This window comes from Phaseolus vulgaris, chromosome 1 (assembly GCF_000499845.2).
Source record: "Phaseolus vulgaris cultivar G19833 chromosome 1, P. vulgaris v2.0, whole genome shotgun sequence".
Classification (NCBI taxonomy): domain Eukaryota; kingdom Viridiplantae; phylum Streptophyta; class Magnoliopsida; order Fabales; family Fabaceae; genus Phaseolus; species Phaseolus vulgaris.
This window is the reverse complement of record NC_023759.2, coordinates 6,344,199-6,363,135: the sequence shown is the minus strand read 5'-3', so window position 1 is coordinate 6,363,135 and position 18,937 is coordinate 6,344,199. Positions and strand designations below refer to the sequence as shown.

Genomic DNA, 18,937 nt, shown 5'->3' with positions numbered 1-18,937 from the left:
GAAAGGTAGAAAATGAAGAATGAGGAATAAAAGAAAGGAAACGATGAAGGATCAAGAAAAAAAGATAATGAATAAGATGAAAATACAACAATGAAGAAGGATGGAAAGAAAAAGAGGAAGGAAAATGAAGAATTATAAGAAGAAGAAAAGTGAGTGAAGGAAGTAAAACAATAGTAAAAAAGAAGGAAGTACAAAGAAAAAAGGGAGTAAAATAGAAAGAAGACCTAAAGATACACACTCTTTAATTTTGTCCCTTATAAGTTGAAATTCACATTAGAGACATGGAATGTGAGTTATCACTTAACACTACACATAAGAAAAATTAACTAATTTTCATTCATCTAGGGATTAATATGAAAATAATCAAACTTCTTGAAACTATTTTTTAATTTTGACCCTTTATGAAATAAACACAAAGTTACACTTTTAAGGACTTTTGAAAACTTTTTAACCAATTTTAATTATACATATAATCATCCAATTTTTAAAAAATAAGCAATTTTAACTTTTTGTTAATATATCATCCAATTGTTAAAATAAAATTAACGTGTTGAAAATAAAATTATTTTTTCTTCGTAAAAAAGTAGAAGGTCTAATCTAAAATATGTGCAACTACTCTTCAAATTAATTTTAAAAGGCAACAAAAACTACGACTATTTTATTACTCAATCTTATTGATACCAAAATATTAAAAAAATAGATACTATATAAAAAATGAATTTCATCAACTAAGAAATCACATAAACTTCTAATATAATGGAAAATTCAATACATGCTAAACCATTTGTCATGTAAACCATTCTTTAAGAAATTTACTATACCAATTCAAAATGAACTTTTCTAAAGATAAAAATCAAACAAAACATTTTTGAGAAAACAAAGGTAAATCTTATATTTTAGAGAGACCAAAAAATTATTACAATGAAAACATATTACAATACAAGTTTTTAGTACATCTAATATGGTTTGCTACATAGTTATTCACATGTTGAATTTGACACATTTTGTTAGGAATTAAAAGTAATTTATGAAATTCACTTTCTTGTGGCTTCCTCGTTTGTGTGCCAAAAGTGAAACCCAATTTTTTATTTTCACCTTTCCACCTCCAAACAATTTCAACACTTCTTCCAATCGAAACCTTGTGGAGAATGCAGTAGCCATAAGCAAAACGCAACACAGCACAAACCAAAACCCATTACTCCCTTTGGTTTTTCACACTTCCACAATACCCCCATCAAAATTTAAGGCGCTGGTGATGAAGAGAGTCGAAATTTGTGTCCCTCTTCAATGATTCTTCTGAGATGAGAGCCCACAATGAGTCTGAAAAACCACGCCTTGTTTCTGGGAACAAGTCTTCATGGCTCTTTGGAAAGTGGCACCTGCAAGAGGAACCCTTTTCGTTTGGAGAGAAGGAAGTTGCCGCAGAAGGGTCTTTGCAATTGCACGTGCTGCGTGTCGCCAAAAGGGTGCCGTTTGGTAAGCCAAGCGTTACGGCTTTCAGCTTTTTCTGGGCAAAACGCGGGGTTATTGGGAAAAGACTTGATTTTGAGAAGTGGGTCGAGGTTAGAATGTGCGAGGGAACCTTATTTTAGGAGTGAGGCTTTGGCTAGTTATTTGACACCTTTGTGGAAAGAGGGGCTTCTTTTGATAAGGGCTTCTGTTTGCACTGCTGTTGTATCTGGGGTTTGTGTGCTGGTGTGGTATGGCCAGAATAAAGCAAAGGGTTTTATTGAGGCCAATTTGTTGCCTTCTGTTTGTTCAGCAATCAGCGAGCTCATTCAGCGAGACCTTGTGTTTGGCAAGGTTCGGCGAATTTCGCCGTTGAGCATTACATTGGAGTCTTGCTCATTTGGGCCTCACAAGGAGGAGTTTTCGTGTGGAGAGGCTCCCACGGTGAAGCTTCGCCTCCGCCCCTTTGTGAGTTTGAGGAGGGGAAAGTTGGTGATTGATGCGGTTTTGTCGCAACCAAGTCTCTTGGTAGCACAGAGGAAGGACTTTACTTGGTTGGGAATACCCTTCAATGAAGGTGGCAGGGAGAGAAGTTTCTCGGCTGAAGAAGGCATAGATTATCGTACAAGAACAAGGAGGCTTGCACGAGAGGAAGCCTTTGCTCAGTGGGAAAGAGAAAGGGATGATGCAGCTAGGGAAGCTGCTGAGGTGGGGTACTTTGTTTCTGAGAGGAGTTGTGAGTCCCAGGATGATGATGGGTTAAAGGAGATGGAAACCCGTTCCATGGAGTCAACTGCATCTGCCCCCTTTTTCTGCATGAATGATGGGAAGCACGATCATAGGTTGATAGACAAGGGTGTTAGTTATGATACGAAACATGCAACTTTGGAAAAATCATTTGGAGTGAGAGTTCCTGCATCAGGACTTGGAGTTTGGTCCAGAGTAATATCAGGGCCTAGAAAATACAAGTTTAAGAGGAAGGGTAATGTAGGTAACATCTTTGCATCTGGTGTTGCTATCAAAAAGAGAATGTTTGAACGTAGTGCATCAGCTGCTCATGCATACTTTCGTGATCAATCACAATGGAAATTTCGGGAGCCTTTGTCATCTTCTGAATGTTATCATTTTATGAGTCATGATATGCATTTGGTGAAAAGTGAGGTTGACAGAAATACCAAATCTGTTGTTGGTGATGAAAAAAGAAGTGATGATAACCAAAGTGTAACACTATTCAAAGATATGGCATTGCCTCCCTCAGTAAATGAAAATATTGACAGTCAATCGGATTACTTAAAGTTTGTTTGTGATCCAACTTTGCAGACAAGAGAGGGTGAATTTGAAAATTTGCAATCTAGTGATGATGTAGCAGAACCGGCTAATCCAAATAGTATTACAGAGAAAAATGAGGAGTTTGTACCATATGTTGCTGACAATCATATTGATGATAATGACAAGTCATCAGGGGCCCAACGAGGTGTGACATCTGAAAATTTGGGTTTTTTGAAGCCTAACTCTCAGTTGGAAACCTATTTTCAAAATCCATTTGAGCTCTTGCTTGTGAAATTTGGCTTAACATCAATTTTAAGAAATATGGAAGAGTTGACATCTTGGTTTCTTTCTGGTCCCATTGCAAAGCTGAAGTCTGACTTGGGTCTAAGAGTTGAAGATATTGTTTCTGAACATGTTGATGGGATAGATTTTGTGCAGTCTGAAGGCGTTCCGAAGATTCTGCCTATTACATTGGATTCAGTTCATTTCAAAGGTGCAACCCTGATGCTGCTTGCATATGGTGACAAGGAAGTTAGGTGAGAGTTGATCTTATCATTTACTGCTTAAAATCGTTCTATAGAGGAAGTAATGGACACACCACTTCACGAGTCTCTGGTTTTAATATTGTGTACATCATTAGAGATCTTATCTTGGGCATTCTTCCAGAAATATATGATCTTGATAGTTAACTTGGTTATACTATGACTATGGCAATTCTTGTAGCAAGGTTGTCAGAGCTGGACCAGATACTGAACCGATGAAGGCATGGTTTCAAGGTTCAAAGGTTCTACTAGGGTCGAACCGGTCTCAATAAAATACTATTATTTTGATTTTTTAATATAATAATATAATATAAAAAGCAATATTAATAAATATAAAACAGCACATAATTTTATAAATTTAAAATTTTATTTAAAACTGTCATAAGTCGTAACATATAACAAAAGTAATTCATATATGAAGGTAAACAAATTTAATTCATCATATTCAAGTTCAAATCTCTTAAAAAAACCAACTATAAATATCTTAAAAGAACCAACTACAGCAAAACAACACGTTTTTTAGCCAATCCAGAGTCCTTCAACCCACCGGTTTTCCCAAGTCATGGCCAGTTTGATTAAAATCCAGTTTTTTTGAAGATTTGGACTGGTTCTCGACCAGTTGAACTGGCTGGTCCGGCCCAGTTTTAGTAGTGTGGATCTCTATTTGGCATATTTAATGAACCATCCTTTTTTCCATAAATCTAGAAGAATGAGAAATTAGTGTTTTGTATTGGACAAAACATCCATCAAGTGCTAATTATAGGATGTTCAAAGTCTCTCTAATTGAAGTTGTTGTAGGTCTCTATTTCAGTTGTTCTTATGTGTTGCTCTCAAGCATATATTAAGTATGTATTTTTAGTTTCCTTTTACCTTCTGTGTGTCAATCAAACAAGTGCATATTGCAATATTATGAGGATGCAGATGAATATAATATAATTCTGCTTTTGCTTATCGAGTTCTATAAAATAGACATGCTGCCATTAATAATATGTTATCTAAAGTCTTAATATCTGTTTTTATCAAGTAATCATGGCTCATGATTGTTTTCAGCTCGTCATTTGAAGTTGAGTTTTGCCATTTTTAGTTTCTTGAGCTTTGATATAATTGTAATACGGAAAAACAATTTCTTCTGTGTATCCTTGAAACTTGAAAATTTTGAATTTAGTTTCTAAGATAGTAAGTTAACACTCATTTAAAAGGATATTTTTTTACATATTTATTCTTTGGATAAAACAGAAAGGATATTTTAGATGTCATTTTTCAATATTGAGGATTAAATTGAAGTTCGCTTTTGTTGCAGGGCCACATTTATATTCCTTATATCATTGCAGTGAACTAAAATGAGTTTTAGTTACTCTATGTTATTGATCTTGAAAAAATGGAAACTCATAGTTTACTAAGACTGAAAATATGGAGATTGATTATCTTTCAGCTGATATTTGTTATTTATTGAAGAAAATTACATCCGGAACACCAAAAGGTACAAGAAACTAATGCTAATAAGTAAACAACGCATATAGCAGTTTTCCAGTACAACTACTTACTACCTATATTTAACCTATTCTAAAACTCCCCCTTAAGCCAGAGAATACAAATTGTATGTACCAAGCTTGAAACAAATAAATTCAATCTGAGGTCCCCTTAAGGATTTCAATAATACATCTTCATGTTGATAATTGGATTTGACAAACTAAGTACAAATTTTCTTGTACAACAATTTTCCTGGATAAAATGACAACGAAGTTCTGTGTTTAGTCCTCCCATGAAACACTGGATTGGAAGCAATGTGGAGAGCAACTTGGTTATCACAATACATCTTCATTTGTTGGATCTCATAGTATTTTAATTATGGAAGAAATTGTTTCATCCATACAAGTTCACAGGAGACATCATTGCCTTATATTCAACTTCAGAACTAGATCTAACAACCATATTTTGTTTCTTGCTTTTCCAAGAAATAATGTTTCCACGAATGAGAACACAATACCCTATAATGGAGCGTCGATCCGTCGGAGATCCTGCCCAATCAACATCACAATACCCAAAAAATTTGGTATTCTCTTAATCTTTGTACAATAGACCTTGCCTTGGAGTCTTTTTGTGGTATCTTAAGTTGCGAATGATAGCATTCTAATGATATTTTGTAAAACTGACTAACAACACCCACTGCAAAAGATAAATCAGGTCTAGTAATGGTGAGATAAATAAGTTTTCCAACAAGTCTTCTATATCTCTTTGGGTCAGAGAAAGGTTCACCTTGATTTGCCATTAATTTTTGATTTGGATCCATAGGGCTATCTACTGGTCTACAATCTGTCATGGCTGTTTCTTCCAAGATATGTAAAGCATATTTCCTACGAGAAACTACAATGCCTTCCTTTAATTGAGCCACTTAAATACCTAGGAAGTATTTGAGACTTCTGAGGTCTTTAGTCTAAAAGTGATTACATAAGTGTTCCTTTAGTTGCGAGATTGTATTAGCATAATTTCCTATAATAACTATATCATTAACATACACAATTATGTAAACACATTTTCCATGTAAGGAGGAACATTTATTGAGTGTGACCAATTCTCTTACAAAAGAAACATTGAGGATGTTTGTATCCACTTTGAGTAAAGGAAGGCATATTGAAGGAAGAATTCATCAATCTACACTATATAGCTAGTGCCAACTGTAAAAGTCGGTGAATAGTGGTGGATGAAGAGTATGAGAGAGAGGAGAGATGAACCTCTCAACCAAAGTTGAAACTGGAGAAACAAAGGTAAGAACAAGGATAAGAAGGTTCAACTAGCCTTGTGGAGAAGATGTGGGAGTTGTTCCGGTGACAGGAAGGTGGTGAGTGACCTTCACGCTTTGAGTTGCAGCGGATGGAGATGACGCGTGTGGTGGAGAACTAGTGGACGTGACTAGGTGGGTTGGACGTTGCACGACAAGACACACCAAATCTGGAGGTTGTCAGAGAAAAAAGGTGGTTGGTGGCGGCACCCAAGGGTGTATTCACTGTATCTCCATGAAGACTAATTAGACCAGGTGTTCTTCTTAACAAAATGTCTAGGGAGAGACCCCAACAATGGAGGATGATGGTGGATGGCAGGGGACAACCATAAAACTAGCAGAGCGGGATCAACCGGCTATGATACTAACTTAAGTTTGAAAATATGATGAAAAGTTTAAGAGATTCATTATCTCTTTGCTGATCTTTGTTATTTATAGAAGAAAATTTCATCAGGAATACCAAAATGTACATGAAATTAATGCTAATTAGTAGACAACTCGTAGCAGTTTTCCAATTCGACTACTTACTCTCTATATTTAATAATACCTATTCTACGAGGTTAACTACATAATAAGGGTTTCCAATTTTATATCATCTAGTCATGTCACTTTTGTATTGTAAATTGAACTCATTGATCTGATTGATATGAAATTTTTTAATATTTTACAAGAGTAGTGTTAATCTTGGTTTTTTAGAATAAACTTGTTTTGATTTGGGTATTTTTAGAAGAATGTTTTAGATTATTGAGCATAAATTTTTTTGAGATGTAGTTCATGTAACATGAATTATATGAGCCACAAACTTGCTTGGGAGAGTCTCCGAGCTTTCCATACATATATCTATGATAGAGCTGTACAAGATGATTCCCATAATCAGGGAAGAATATTGCAAGATCTACAAGATATTTAACCTAATTTCCATAAATATACACAACTAAAGAAAAGGAAAGAGTTATAATGAAATTATTAGATTATTCTAACCCAATTTTAGTCTTTAATTTATTAAATCTCAATACAATGTTTCATAATCTCAACTTTTATATATATATATATATATATAAATAGATAGATAGATAGATGTATATATTATAAAGGATGCTTTAATATTGTAATCAAATAATGATGGTTTGTGAATTGAAGTTTTTTCACTCTTGCTTTTAGGGAGATGGAGAATGTCAATGGACATGTAAAGTTCCAAAACCACTATAGTCGCATACATGTGGATCTGAGTGGAAATTGTAATACTTGGAGATCAGATATTATATCTGAAGATGGAGGCTGGTTGTCTGCCAATGTTTTTGTTGACACTATTGAGCAGAATTGGCATGCTAATTTGAAAATTGATAATCTTTTTGTCCCGGTAACATTTATAATAGTTAATGCTCTAATATTTCTTGCTTTGCCATTTAAGTTATACAAATTGCTTATGCAGTAGTTTGTTTGGCTTGAGTTTGGTGCAGCTGTTTGAAAGGATCCTTGAAATTCCAATTATATGGTCCAAAGGGAGGGCTAGTGGCGAGGTGTTTTTCTAACTTAAGTTCATTCACCTTTCTATTCTATTTTCGACTTAAGTTAATTTGCCTTTGCATTCTATTTGATACTTCAAGGTGATTTTTTCTTTTGTGTTAAACACTAGTTTTATTACATATAATGTTAAACATCAAACTTAACACCTACTTAGATATATTTGGTAAGTATAGTACTTGTGACTGGTTTAGTGGTTCTATAGACCTACGACTTGCCTCTTGACTGCAACAATAGTTTGAGTTAAAGCCAAACTGACTTGAGCAATGCGAGTGATTGATTCTGAGGACTGCATCTCCCCAATGATGAACAAGAACATTAGTGTTCAACATTTGGGAGCATGTAATTTCAATAAGAAAATTTAGTAGAGATATGGTTTGAGGCACCTAAATTAAGAACCATGGACTATGACCTTCCATAGATTGAGAAATGCATGCAATTGACACACTTAACATTGAAGAGAATTGACCAAGATTGATTGATTTTCTAGACTTGTACCTCAAAAATTCATGATACTCTTCATCAGAAATTTTAGATTTTGAATTTTTAGATTTAGACATGAGCAGCTTTGTCTGAAAAAACTACGCAAAGGAATAACAATTTTCTTGGGTATGACCCATTCTCTTGCAATATAAGCATTGAGGATGCCCACTTCGGCCACCTCATCCTCCTCGGTTGCTACGACCTCCTCCTTTTCTTCATGGTGCTATCATTGCTGATGTTTTAATAACATCAGTTGAATTTTCTTCTCTTAACAAGGTAGGCACCTAACGAAGTCTAGTGACGAAGGTGCCAATTGATGGAATGTGATCACCAACTAAAATTTGGTCACATAAATGATCAAAATCTGAGTGTAGGCTTCTCAAAGTTAGGACAATGCAAAGCTTATCAAGTTTTTTGATAATATCCTCCGATGAATCAACCACCAAGAATCTCTTCAATTCCTTTGTTGTAGCTCGAGCCTTTGCTACATGTGAGATCATATCATGATTGGTGTGTTTGAGAGAGGCTACTCTGAGTTACATCAAAGAAACGTTGAATGTTAATAGCCAAAATATCTTGAGCCTTTTTCCAAAAGGAATTTCTAAGAAATCTTGTTCAACTAATTGCCATAAAACAATACCTAACTAGAAGTCTAGTTTCTACCACTAAGGTTTTTCTTCATTTGAAACAACAGGGACATCCTTCTCCAAATGGTCATGGTATTCTTGACCAAGGAACCATAACACCATGGAGGCAATAAATAGTTTTCCTAGTTGAGCTTTGCTGTGGTAGTAGTAGGAGTAGCTAAAAAGTAGAAGCCATTCCATAGACAACCACAAACATCTTTGAGGAGAGAAGGAAAAACCGTAACCTTGAAGGGAATAAACCCTAGCCGTGAACTACTACCAACGAATTAGGAGGACAGGGTAGAAACATGCCCAAAAGGTGCCGACAAAACGAATGATGGCGGTTCGGTGTGATTTTGGCACTGGGAAGATGGCTCGTGGGCAACACACACCTGATGAGGGACTGGTGGTGAATGGCACGTGGCGGCACGTCGGAGAAAATTTGAACAAGCGACCATTGGGGATGGGTTGCGCTCCTCAAGGCGCGCCTAACCTTGATGTTGTTGAAAGAAAGATGACGATGGACGATTGTAGGAGATATTGGACAAAGGGTACCAGGGCTCTTGATAAATAAGATGGAGAAAATAGTGTATTCAACTTACATTGTTTTACCTTTTATTGATATGTATGTGTGTGTATATATATATATGTATGTATGTATATATGTATATCGTTACATAAAGCTGGATAGATACAAAAGAAATAATAATAAAATGACATTGCATTTCAATGATAATGAATTAGAGAACAATGAAATGGTGTTTGACTTCTGAGAAAAAAAAGTTTAACTGATACTAAAAGGTTGTATAACAATGAAATAAAAGGTTAATGTTGAAATTAAATAGAATAAAAGTAAAAAAATAAGAGATACCACACTTACTCTAAAGATTTTAAATAGCTATATGACTGAGCTTTCAAGTACACCACTTGAGATTAAGTGTTTATCAACTTCAAAAGTAATATCCACATAAGGCCCATTTCACATGGAAACCTCCAAGTTCAAACTGCACCTTCCCTGTCCTTTCTTTAGATTTGAACCCTAAACACCCACCCAACCAACTTTGCAACACATTGCAACCTTGTTGCCTACACCTTGCCTGATTTGCAACGCAAAGCTCATGATAAGAATGACAACCTGGCGTTTCTCATGGATTCCACAATTTGATGGCTTATTTTTTGAAACTCACTAGTACAATAGTTGCTATTTACCAACATTGTCTAAAATCAAGTAAAATGCAGTGAGTTCAATGAGGTACATTGGTTTGGATGGGTCACATTCAATTTTAGAAGATATCTTCATTAGATTTTGCTTGGAATTATTATCTAACATGGTTGAACGCAACTAGAGTTCCACTATCCCAAAATTTCTCTTTAGTTGTTTGACTATTATAACAAATAGTCAAGGTGCAACTCTTTCTACATAAGAGTTTAGTAACCCAAATACTATAATTAGATTGTGACATGACCTATCTGGTCTCTTCCATAGTGGAATTAATGTATATGCACAACAATCTCCCTCCAAAACAATTGTCTTGCATGGAATCAAACTTTTAAATTTGGCTCTGATACCAAATGTTGAGTCAAATACTCACCATTAGGCCAAAAGTTGTAGTTGATAGTTATTGTGAAACTCCTACTTAAGAGCATAGTAGTCCTAACTCCATGATTTAATTGTTACTTTACTCACCCAATCTCTGTCATTTGTTTCCAGGACATCACATGTGTGTTATTTATATTGAGAAAAATGAATCAATACAATAAATATAGGAGATTTGATATCCTCAAATAACAAAGATATGATATGAGAATAAATAAGAGGTTCCTTATAATACATATACAATCTAGTTATTCTTGATTATGTAAGATCATTTCCTTATTTATATAATTATGATACTCCCTCTCAAACTTAAGCATAGAAGTCATTTGTTCCTAACTTGTTGCATGTATAATCGATTGCAAATATGATATTCCTTATTTTCAATTAGGCCATAAATGGCCCATGGTAGGCAAAAAAATACGGTCCCTTTTAAAATATAGGCTAGGTTGGGTTGTCAAATTTTTTAACTTGGCTTGTAGGGCTAGGTCAGGATGGGCTGGGCTGTCCGTTTTGACAACCTAAGTGTAGTGTCTATCGCTTGGTGACCCTACCTAGTCAACGTCAAAATACCCAACAATTTAAGTATTTCCCTTATAAATATGGTCTTTTCCAAGAGCCTTCTTAATATAGTTTGGGATTAGTATGACTGTCCCTACAGTTGTGACAAGGAGAGTTTAAAAATGGACTTACTATGCTTACTACAAAGGCAGTGTTTAGGCAAGTCATAATGAGTAAAATTATTCTAGGATCAAAGTATGGTTCTCCTTGCAAATATAAGTTTGATACTCAGATGCATTGGTGTATCCACAGGCTTAACCTTTATCATTGTTTCTTTTAGAATTCTAAGAGCATATTTTCTTTGAGATATGACTAAAACGTTTTTGGATTGTGACACTTATATACCAATGAAATACCTTAGGTGTCTAAAATATATTTTTTGGAGCTTTTGAGCAAGATATTCTTTTAGCTGTACAATACCCTCGTTAATACTGCCTGTGATAACGATGTCGTCCACATATAATACAATGCCCTCCTTAATATTAGGGGACTTAAAACCATATTTTTACTAAATTCAAGGTACTAAAACAAACTTTTTTTTAAATCAAGGGACTAAAAAATGATTTATCTCAAATTCTAGGGTCTAAAACATAAATAAACGTTTAGTATATTATATGATGAAATAGCATTTTGTTTCATAGGGACACAAGTTCTATATTTTCTGGTTCAGGTTATGCCGTGGAACTTTACGTGTCATGTTACTGCCAATTCTTCATACTGTTATAATTATCTTTGCATGATGCTAATTTTTCTTATACATATGTATTTTTTTGTTACCTTATGTTTAGGTTCACTTATGCATGTCCAAGGGGGAGACTTTTCCAAATTTCCATGGACAACTTGATGTGATAGGGTTGGATTTCCAACCATTGGATGCTCCATCATCTTTTTCCGTACAACTTCTATATTCTCCTCTTATGACACTTGAAGTTTCGTCTTTTCTATATTTGGTATTCCTTATTTAATGTGATTGGGCTTGGTGTTATTTGAATAGTAACTAAAGTGTTGCATTTTATATTCACTCAAAGTATGCTTTGTTGTTGTATGAAAATTTTAAAAGGTGCTATTTATTGGTTAAGTGCAATTACAATACTAAAATTAGAAGGATGCCATGATGAACCACATATATCTATTGTGGACCATTATTTAGAACCATTAGATTAAGGTAAGTTGGATAATGTTGTTAAAGATATGTTAAATGCTCTTTAAATAGGAAAATATGTATAGCTAACAATCAAGGATTATGTCTGTTATTACTCTTTATTTTTGTTTCCATATTGTGTTATTGGTCATTATAAATAGAGAATCCCTTGTGACTTTGACACACTCAACAAATCTAACACGATATCTGTGAAAGGGTCTTTGTTGCAGCCCTTAGCATCCAAGAGCTTATTTTTTTTTTCCTTGGGTGAGCAGTCCTCGACAATGCTGATTTTACACTTTGGTAGCTCCTTCGCCCTCTAACCTTTGATGCAACTCCACTATCAAAGTTGTTCTTCTCCGGTGATCATAACGCCACCACCTAACCCATGGCACACCATCACTAGACGTGCTACCACTTTCTTAGCATGTCATCTTCACACATTTGCACCATGTTCCATTAATTAAAGATATGACCAAATTATAGTATATAAGTAGGTGCAAATCTTATCTTACATGTTGATTTTGTAAGGTTAGGCTCATAATATCTTTGGTATCGTATTAGAAAGTGAAATTTAAGTGTAACTCAATCTCTGTAATTTGATCATATCTTTAATTGTTGTGGGAAAACATTGTGCGAAGATTTTTCGTTGCTACCAACTCATTGGTCCTTCCTCGACTTAGGTGACATCTACCTAGTGCTTTGCGAATTTTTCTCTCCCACCCATGGCCATTGCCACTCCCTCTAGTGACTCAAATGTTGCTACCTTCACTAATGTACTACTAATCTTGTGTGAAAAAATTGACTTCGACAACCAACTAATAGCAGTTGAGTTGCTGTTGTCCAACTATAGTTTCAAGGCTATGGTCATGCCAACCACTTGACTTCTCAAGCCTTCATTATTCCTATCAAAGATCACATTTGTTTTATGCATCCCTTTGGAACATCATTTGGTTTTCCATTGCTCCTAGTCTTCAATCTAAGTACTAGGCCTTCCTTACTTGGTACAATGTTTGGCGCAAGGCCACAAAATTCTATCCACCATTTCTATAATGTGATCTCCTCTATGATGATGACCAAGTTTGAGAATATGGACATGCAAACATATCTTGGTAAGCTTGACCATCTTACGAATTACGACTTTAGCTTAAGATGCAAAAGCCTTCTACCACTACTACAATTTCTACTTCATGGTTTTGGCTCTCATTGGTCTACTCTCTAACCTTGACTGGGTTCGCAATCAATTACTCACCATTCCTACTTATGATATGTTTAGTGAACAATTGCTATGTCTCTCTGTTGTACACGCTTTTAGGCAATCATTTTCCTTCTCTTGTGGCTCCTTTGCTCATGTCATCCACTCTTATAATCGTGGTGTAATGCACATGCTTTTAGGAAATCACCTACCTTTGCTTGTGACTCTCTTGCTCTTGTCACCAAATCTTCGTGCAACCTAAACCACTTACATTGTTGGTTTTTGTTGTGGCTCAATTTGGCAATCTTGTAACCTTGTCTCTTAGTCCTTCTCTTGGACCCTAGAACTGTGGTTTTGGTGCCTTAGATTATCTTATTGTTAATCAAAACCTTTCTCTTATTTATTCCTTTCCACTTCTCTTTTCTATGTTATTCTTGTAGATGACTCCAAATACTAGTACCCTTCTCTTCCATGAAGACACCCATTTGTAACATTTTTCTAGATTTCATTTTATTTGTTTCTGATTGTCCTTTTAATTTAATCTCCATTAGCAACATCAACTTTACATTTGACTACTATGTTTTGTTTTTTAATAACTCTTGTTATTATTTAGGATCGGTGTATCAAACAGACGATTGTAGCAAGACGTGTTTGGATGATTGTATCAATTGTCATCTTCGGTTGCCTATACCTTTGACCTTGCTCATCAATGCCTTAGTCATCTCATTGTGGGCAAATGAAGTCTTTCTACCCTTATATCCCTGTCAATGGGGAAATATGTATAGCTAGAAAAAATCCATTATTACTCTTTTTTTTGTTTCAAAAGTTTGTATTCTTGATCATTATAAATAGAGAATCTCTTGTGTGTGGACACATTTGCAAATCCTATAGTTATTATATGCCCTCAACATAAAAAACTTTTCCCTTTGTGCTCTCCCTTGTTCTACTACCTTTGCAATTGGTCTGGCATGGTACAACTGGTGGATTTTGTAGTCTAGCACTAGGAAAGATGTCATGATCTTGAATATTTTTAAGAACTACCGTGAAATGTTGTGACCTTGAACCATTGTGAGGAGTCCATGTTTGATGCTCCAGAATCCACTTGTTCACGATTTGCTTGCATCACATTGGATAAACACTAATCGCGACACCAGCCCAATAGCACCACAGTCACTGCTTGTTGCCACCTCATTCATTGCTGTTGGATTTGGATTTTTTTGCCAAATTCAGATATTTTCTCACTAAGACATCATGACACCGTTTTAGGTTTCCACACTTGCTGTTGGTTTTGTATCTTTTTGTCAACTATCAAGTCAAGTTCATACTCAGGAAGGAACATGTGCTCCAAGTGGTGCTGTGGAATGGTGGATCAGGTGCAGTGCAGGCATCGTGGCTACTGAGGGGCTACATCCAGGCTGTGTTATAGCTGAAAAGTTACTTTTAAATTGAAATATCATGGACGTGTATCATCTACTGTTTGTCGTAAACATGCCTAGCATGCGGACATGGCACCAAACTTGTGTGTACATACAATATCTATATGATGCTATACAATTATTCAAGACTAAATATTCTGGCCGACTTCATAGTTGCTTGTAACTTGGGAAGGGGATCTAGTTCCCAGAATATTGAGTCGAAGACAATACTTGCTTGTTTCATACGAACCTGTAACTAGAAAAAATGGGAATTTCATTTTGAATATGAAAAATATTCCTTTGAGTTGCACAAGGGCTTCCTAATGAGTTGGTATGGTAGAAGTAATGTTCAACATATCCTTTTTTACTTCTAGTTTTCTTTTTGTACCTTAGGTTGTATCTTTTCTTCTCAATTTACGTGGTTAACACTTCCTTGGTACTCTGATTATTTTAGTTTTGTTTCATAGATTGTATTTGGTAAATGCTCATACAGGGTGCTTCTTTTTTATCTGTTTTTTATACAGGTTTGCAACCTTTGTAATTTTTTTTTCTCTTTTTTAAGTGTTCCACTTTGAAATATCTTTTTTGAAGGAGATTCCCTTACAGATATCATAATTCATAAGGGGCTGAGTAGCTTTGCTCAGTTATATTTACTTATATTTTGTATTCTTACTTTGGAGAAGTGTCTTTTATTTTTATCCTTGTATTTATGTTCTTAATTAAATACTTATTTTATCATTATGGACTGCATCAGCATAACTTTTGATGACTTCTGTACCTTTTATTACACATGTGAAGTACTTAGGCATATTGATATGTAAACGGACTAAGTATTTTTCATGCCATGAAACTGAAAATTTCCCCCCATTTTGTCATATTTTGTATGTCATTGAAGAACATTTCAGCGAGTTTATGTTTTCGTGGTCAAAGAATATTTTTACACAATGCAAGTGGCTGGTTTGGTAGTGTTCCTTTAGAAGCATCAGGAGACTTTGGCATTCATCCTGAAGAAGGAGAGTTTCATCTTATGTGTCAGGTACTTTTCTCTCACAATCTCAGAAACGCAAATAGTAGCTTAATTAAATATAATTATTTTTTTGTATAAAAGTTCATATAGATAATTTGATTTTTTATTTTTTACAAGTTATCCTTTGAAATAGCCAAGCATTTTCCACCGGTGAATGCAAAATTCTCCTGTAATCTGCATTCATACTAGTTTTATTTCCAATTGATTTTTTTTGGGCAACAATTAACTAATTAGCTATTCTTTGACATGTACCTAACACCAGAAGCTAACACAAAAGCCCTTGGGGCTTGGATTGTGGATTGAGTATAGACCCACCTCTTTTTGTGCTGGAGGAATTTTGTTTGTGTTATAAAAGTTTACCCTTGACCACGTTTAGATGCTTCTATAGCATGCCACTGTCATGGAACCAACTATCCTTAAAATTTATGCATTCTCAAATTTAGTTTAGAAATTTGAAAGTATGTATTTCCTGTCAGATTTGGTAAGTCCTTCATATTCCACCTTGTTGCGATTATTAGTACTGACAGTATCCGTAGTTAGTCTTGCTGCTACTCCAGCCATGGTCCATTAAGCCCCGTGGTATCTAAATTAGCATACAACTTGGGGGATAAGAAAATTTTGTTTGTAAATGGGAGAATTCCCAGAGTTCTCTCTGTACACACACACACAAATACATAATAACATGTTATGGTCATAAGGATTCTGTATTGTGAGTTCATTTTTCATATTTATACCTTATTCTATTTTCTGGTAGATAGTTGTGATTCTTTTCATCTGTTCATTTAATGTTTTGTCTGGTCAAATTTACAGGTTCCTGGTGTTGAAGTGAATGCTTTGATGAGAACTTTCAAGATGAAACCTCTTCTCTTCCCGGTACATTTCTTTAGTCTAGTGCATTAATTTTAGCACTTTAAAGTTTGAATATGCTAGAATGGATAGACTAAAATCAAAATATTATTTCGGAATAATCTGAATTTTTATTCAACATTATGGCAACATACACTATCTACAAAGACAACAATTTATCCCATAAGGCAAGGTTGGCTACATGCATCGCCGATGTTATTGGGCCCAAGCTAAATGTTATTTACTCTCCTTGTGCTATGCTTTCATATGTTCAAATATTTTTAACCTAATTTTTTGTTATCCTCTTCCCAATGTTAGACCAATACATATTTGTAAGTGCATATAGATTGTTATGTATCCGATTCATTATTGCGTGTCCACACAACATTTTCACTTATACTCTGACTTATTTTTTCTTATTCCTGTAAAGCCTAACATTCACTACCATATAGTATAGGTTTGGAAAATAGAAGTCAAGTAGATGTCATTTTGGCAATATGAGAGGTGCTAGTATAATCTTCACCATAGATGTGCGTGTATCCTTTGGGAACTAGTCAAGTTGTATAACGATCAATGTTATCATCAAATATAGTTTAAGAGTATACAACTATTGACATCCAACAATTGGTTTTCTAGGTAGAAGAGGAACCAACTCCCAAATACCACTACTTTAAGGGCACAAGTATCATCATTCATCACTTGTTGCAACCCGGGGTAGGATAAAGCTTCACGTGGAGATTTGGGAATAGAAATAGAAGATAACAAGGACAAACATGTATATTATATGGGGGAAAGCCTGTGATAACTGATGTTTGTCTGTGGGGAAAAGGGCTACGTGTAGAACGCCTACCTTTTCAAATAGCAATATCTTCTTCATTTTCAGATGAGATCCATTACGGGAGATGGTGTTCCGGAAAGATTAGGCATGGCCTCCGCTCAGCCATTATTTTTCGACGATGGATGTTGTGCGGAAATATCAATAGGCTGTGAACAACATAGATATATTTGAAGTGATGCACAATAAGCATAGTTAGTTAGTCATTTGGTGATGATGAAGGAAGATTGATGATTACATATTTTGTCATTATAATAAACATTTCTATCATATGGAACAAACTCAAAAAAAGAGACAAACGCAAAATACCCATGAAGACCAAGAGAGAAACATCAATGTCATTTTTTGTGGTTAGAAAGTGGATTTTAAATCTAACTCAACTTCACAAAGCTAGCTTAACAAGGCGATGGTGATGCGGTTTTCCCATGTCGGCCGCTTTTGGCATCTCGGGGAGCTAACAGAAAATGGAAATATCCTAAAAGGTGGAGAAAAAGACGGTGGCAGTGACGCAAGGTGAGCTAGTGCAATGGCAGCGGTGGTGATGAGGCGAAAAATGAAGAATGGACTATTGTGTGCGGCGCATGAAGAAGATAGAAAACCCTAAACCTAATTTTTTAAAAATCCTAATAAGTTTGGTCCTTTGGCCCATTTTAACTTTTAACTAATAAAACTCTAAAACCCTAATTACTTAAATTAAAATTTGAATGTGCTGTGCGGCTGCATGTGTTGTTAAACCTAATTACAAGTTCAAAACCTACTTAAATTTAGGTTTTTTGGGCCTATTTTTGTGCCATTTAAAACATTATAGTTATTGCAATCCACAACAATTTTGCTATCTTTACCACAACACCTTCTTTATTTTATTTCTCCCTGCCATCACATTTTTTGAAGTTATCTATATGTATATATTATATTTCTTTCGACCGCAATGCTTCTGCCATAACTCATGGTTTTCCTTATAACTTTATAAAGGATTTCTAGGGTCTTCGATTTGATCCGTTATCTGATATGAATAACGCGGATCAAGATTTAATAATAGTAAGTTTACATAGACTTGTTAAGTTCATGGTTATCGAATAGAGATTCAAATCATCACTCTTATGGTTTTTATGAAATCATGAAGATTAATTAAATGCTTTTCCAAGTTACTTCGTATCCCTAGTATCCATTGCTATGATTCTTCCAAAAAATCCCTGTGCTTTTTTGAATCTATGTAGTTGTTGATGAAGTTGAAATCTAATCCTTTTATCTGGGATTATTTTTTTAGCGGTCTCATATAAATCACATAAAACTTCACTATCTACATTGAATTTTTTTCCGTAATGAAATATGATAAAAAGAAAAAAAAAGTATTAAAATAAAAATCATTATTAATTTGCAAGGTATAATATAAATAATAGTTACGTACTTAGGATTAAGGTAGTAAGCAACAATATGAAGAGGCCTATGTTATTGCAAATTGCAATGAGTATCAATTATTCTCCACAATTTTTTGTATCAAGATCTTGATTCTTGAAATTTGCAGTTATTTGTTCTTTAGTTTTATCCATAGCTTCATAAATATATGGCATAACTCGTTTTGAGTCTCATTCTACAAGCCTTACTACTTTCACAAGTGAAGTTACACACTCAAGCAATATTGGATGGATTT

General features: G+C 34.8%; 1 protein-coding gene across 6 annotated transcripts in view; it reads left to right on the top strand.

Moving 5' to 3' along the window:
• The first annotated feature begins 1,044 nt into the window (after positions 1–1,044).
• The window catches only part of LOC137813368 (protein TIC236, chloroplastic-like), a 52,834-nt gene continuing 34,941 nt past the window's right edge, over positions 1,045–18,937 (top strand). For 3 of the 6 annotated variants that reach the window (XR_011081421.1, XM_068615562.1, XM_068615564.1), the window contains exons 1-6: positions 1,045–3,254; positions 7,201–7,399; positions 7,500–7,559; positions 11,616–11,720; positions 15,474–15,614; positions 16,416–16,478. Coding sequence is in view for 4 of the 6 variants with exons in the window: in XM_068615562.1 (XP_068471663.1) it covers positions 1,315–3,254; positions 7,201–7,399; positions 7,500–7,559; positions 11,616–11,720; positions 15,474–15,614; positions 16,416–16,478 (2,508 nt within the window). In the remaining 2 variants the exon portion in view is untranslated. Of the gene's footprint in view, positions 3,255–7,200; positions 7,400–7,499; positions 7,560–11,615; positions 11,778–15,473; positions 15,615–16,415; positions 16,479–18,937 lie in introns of all 6 variants that reach the window. The other 3 variants (XR_011081420.1, XM_068615561.1, XM_068615563.1) reach the window with 1 other exon arrangement.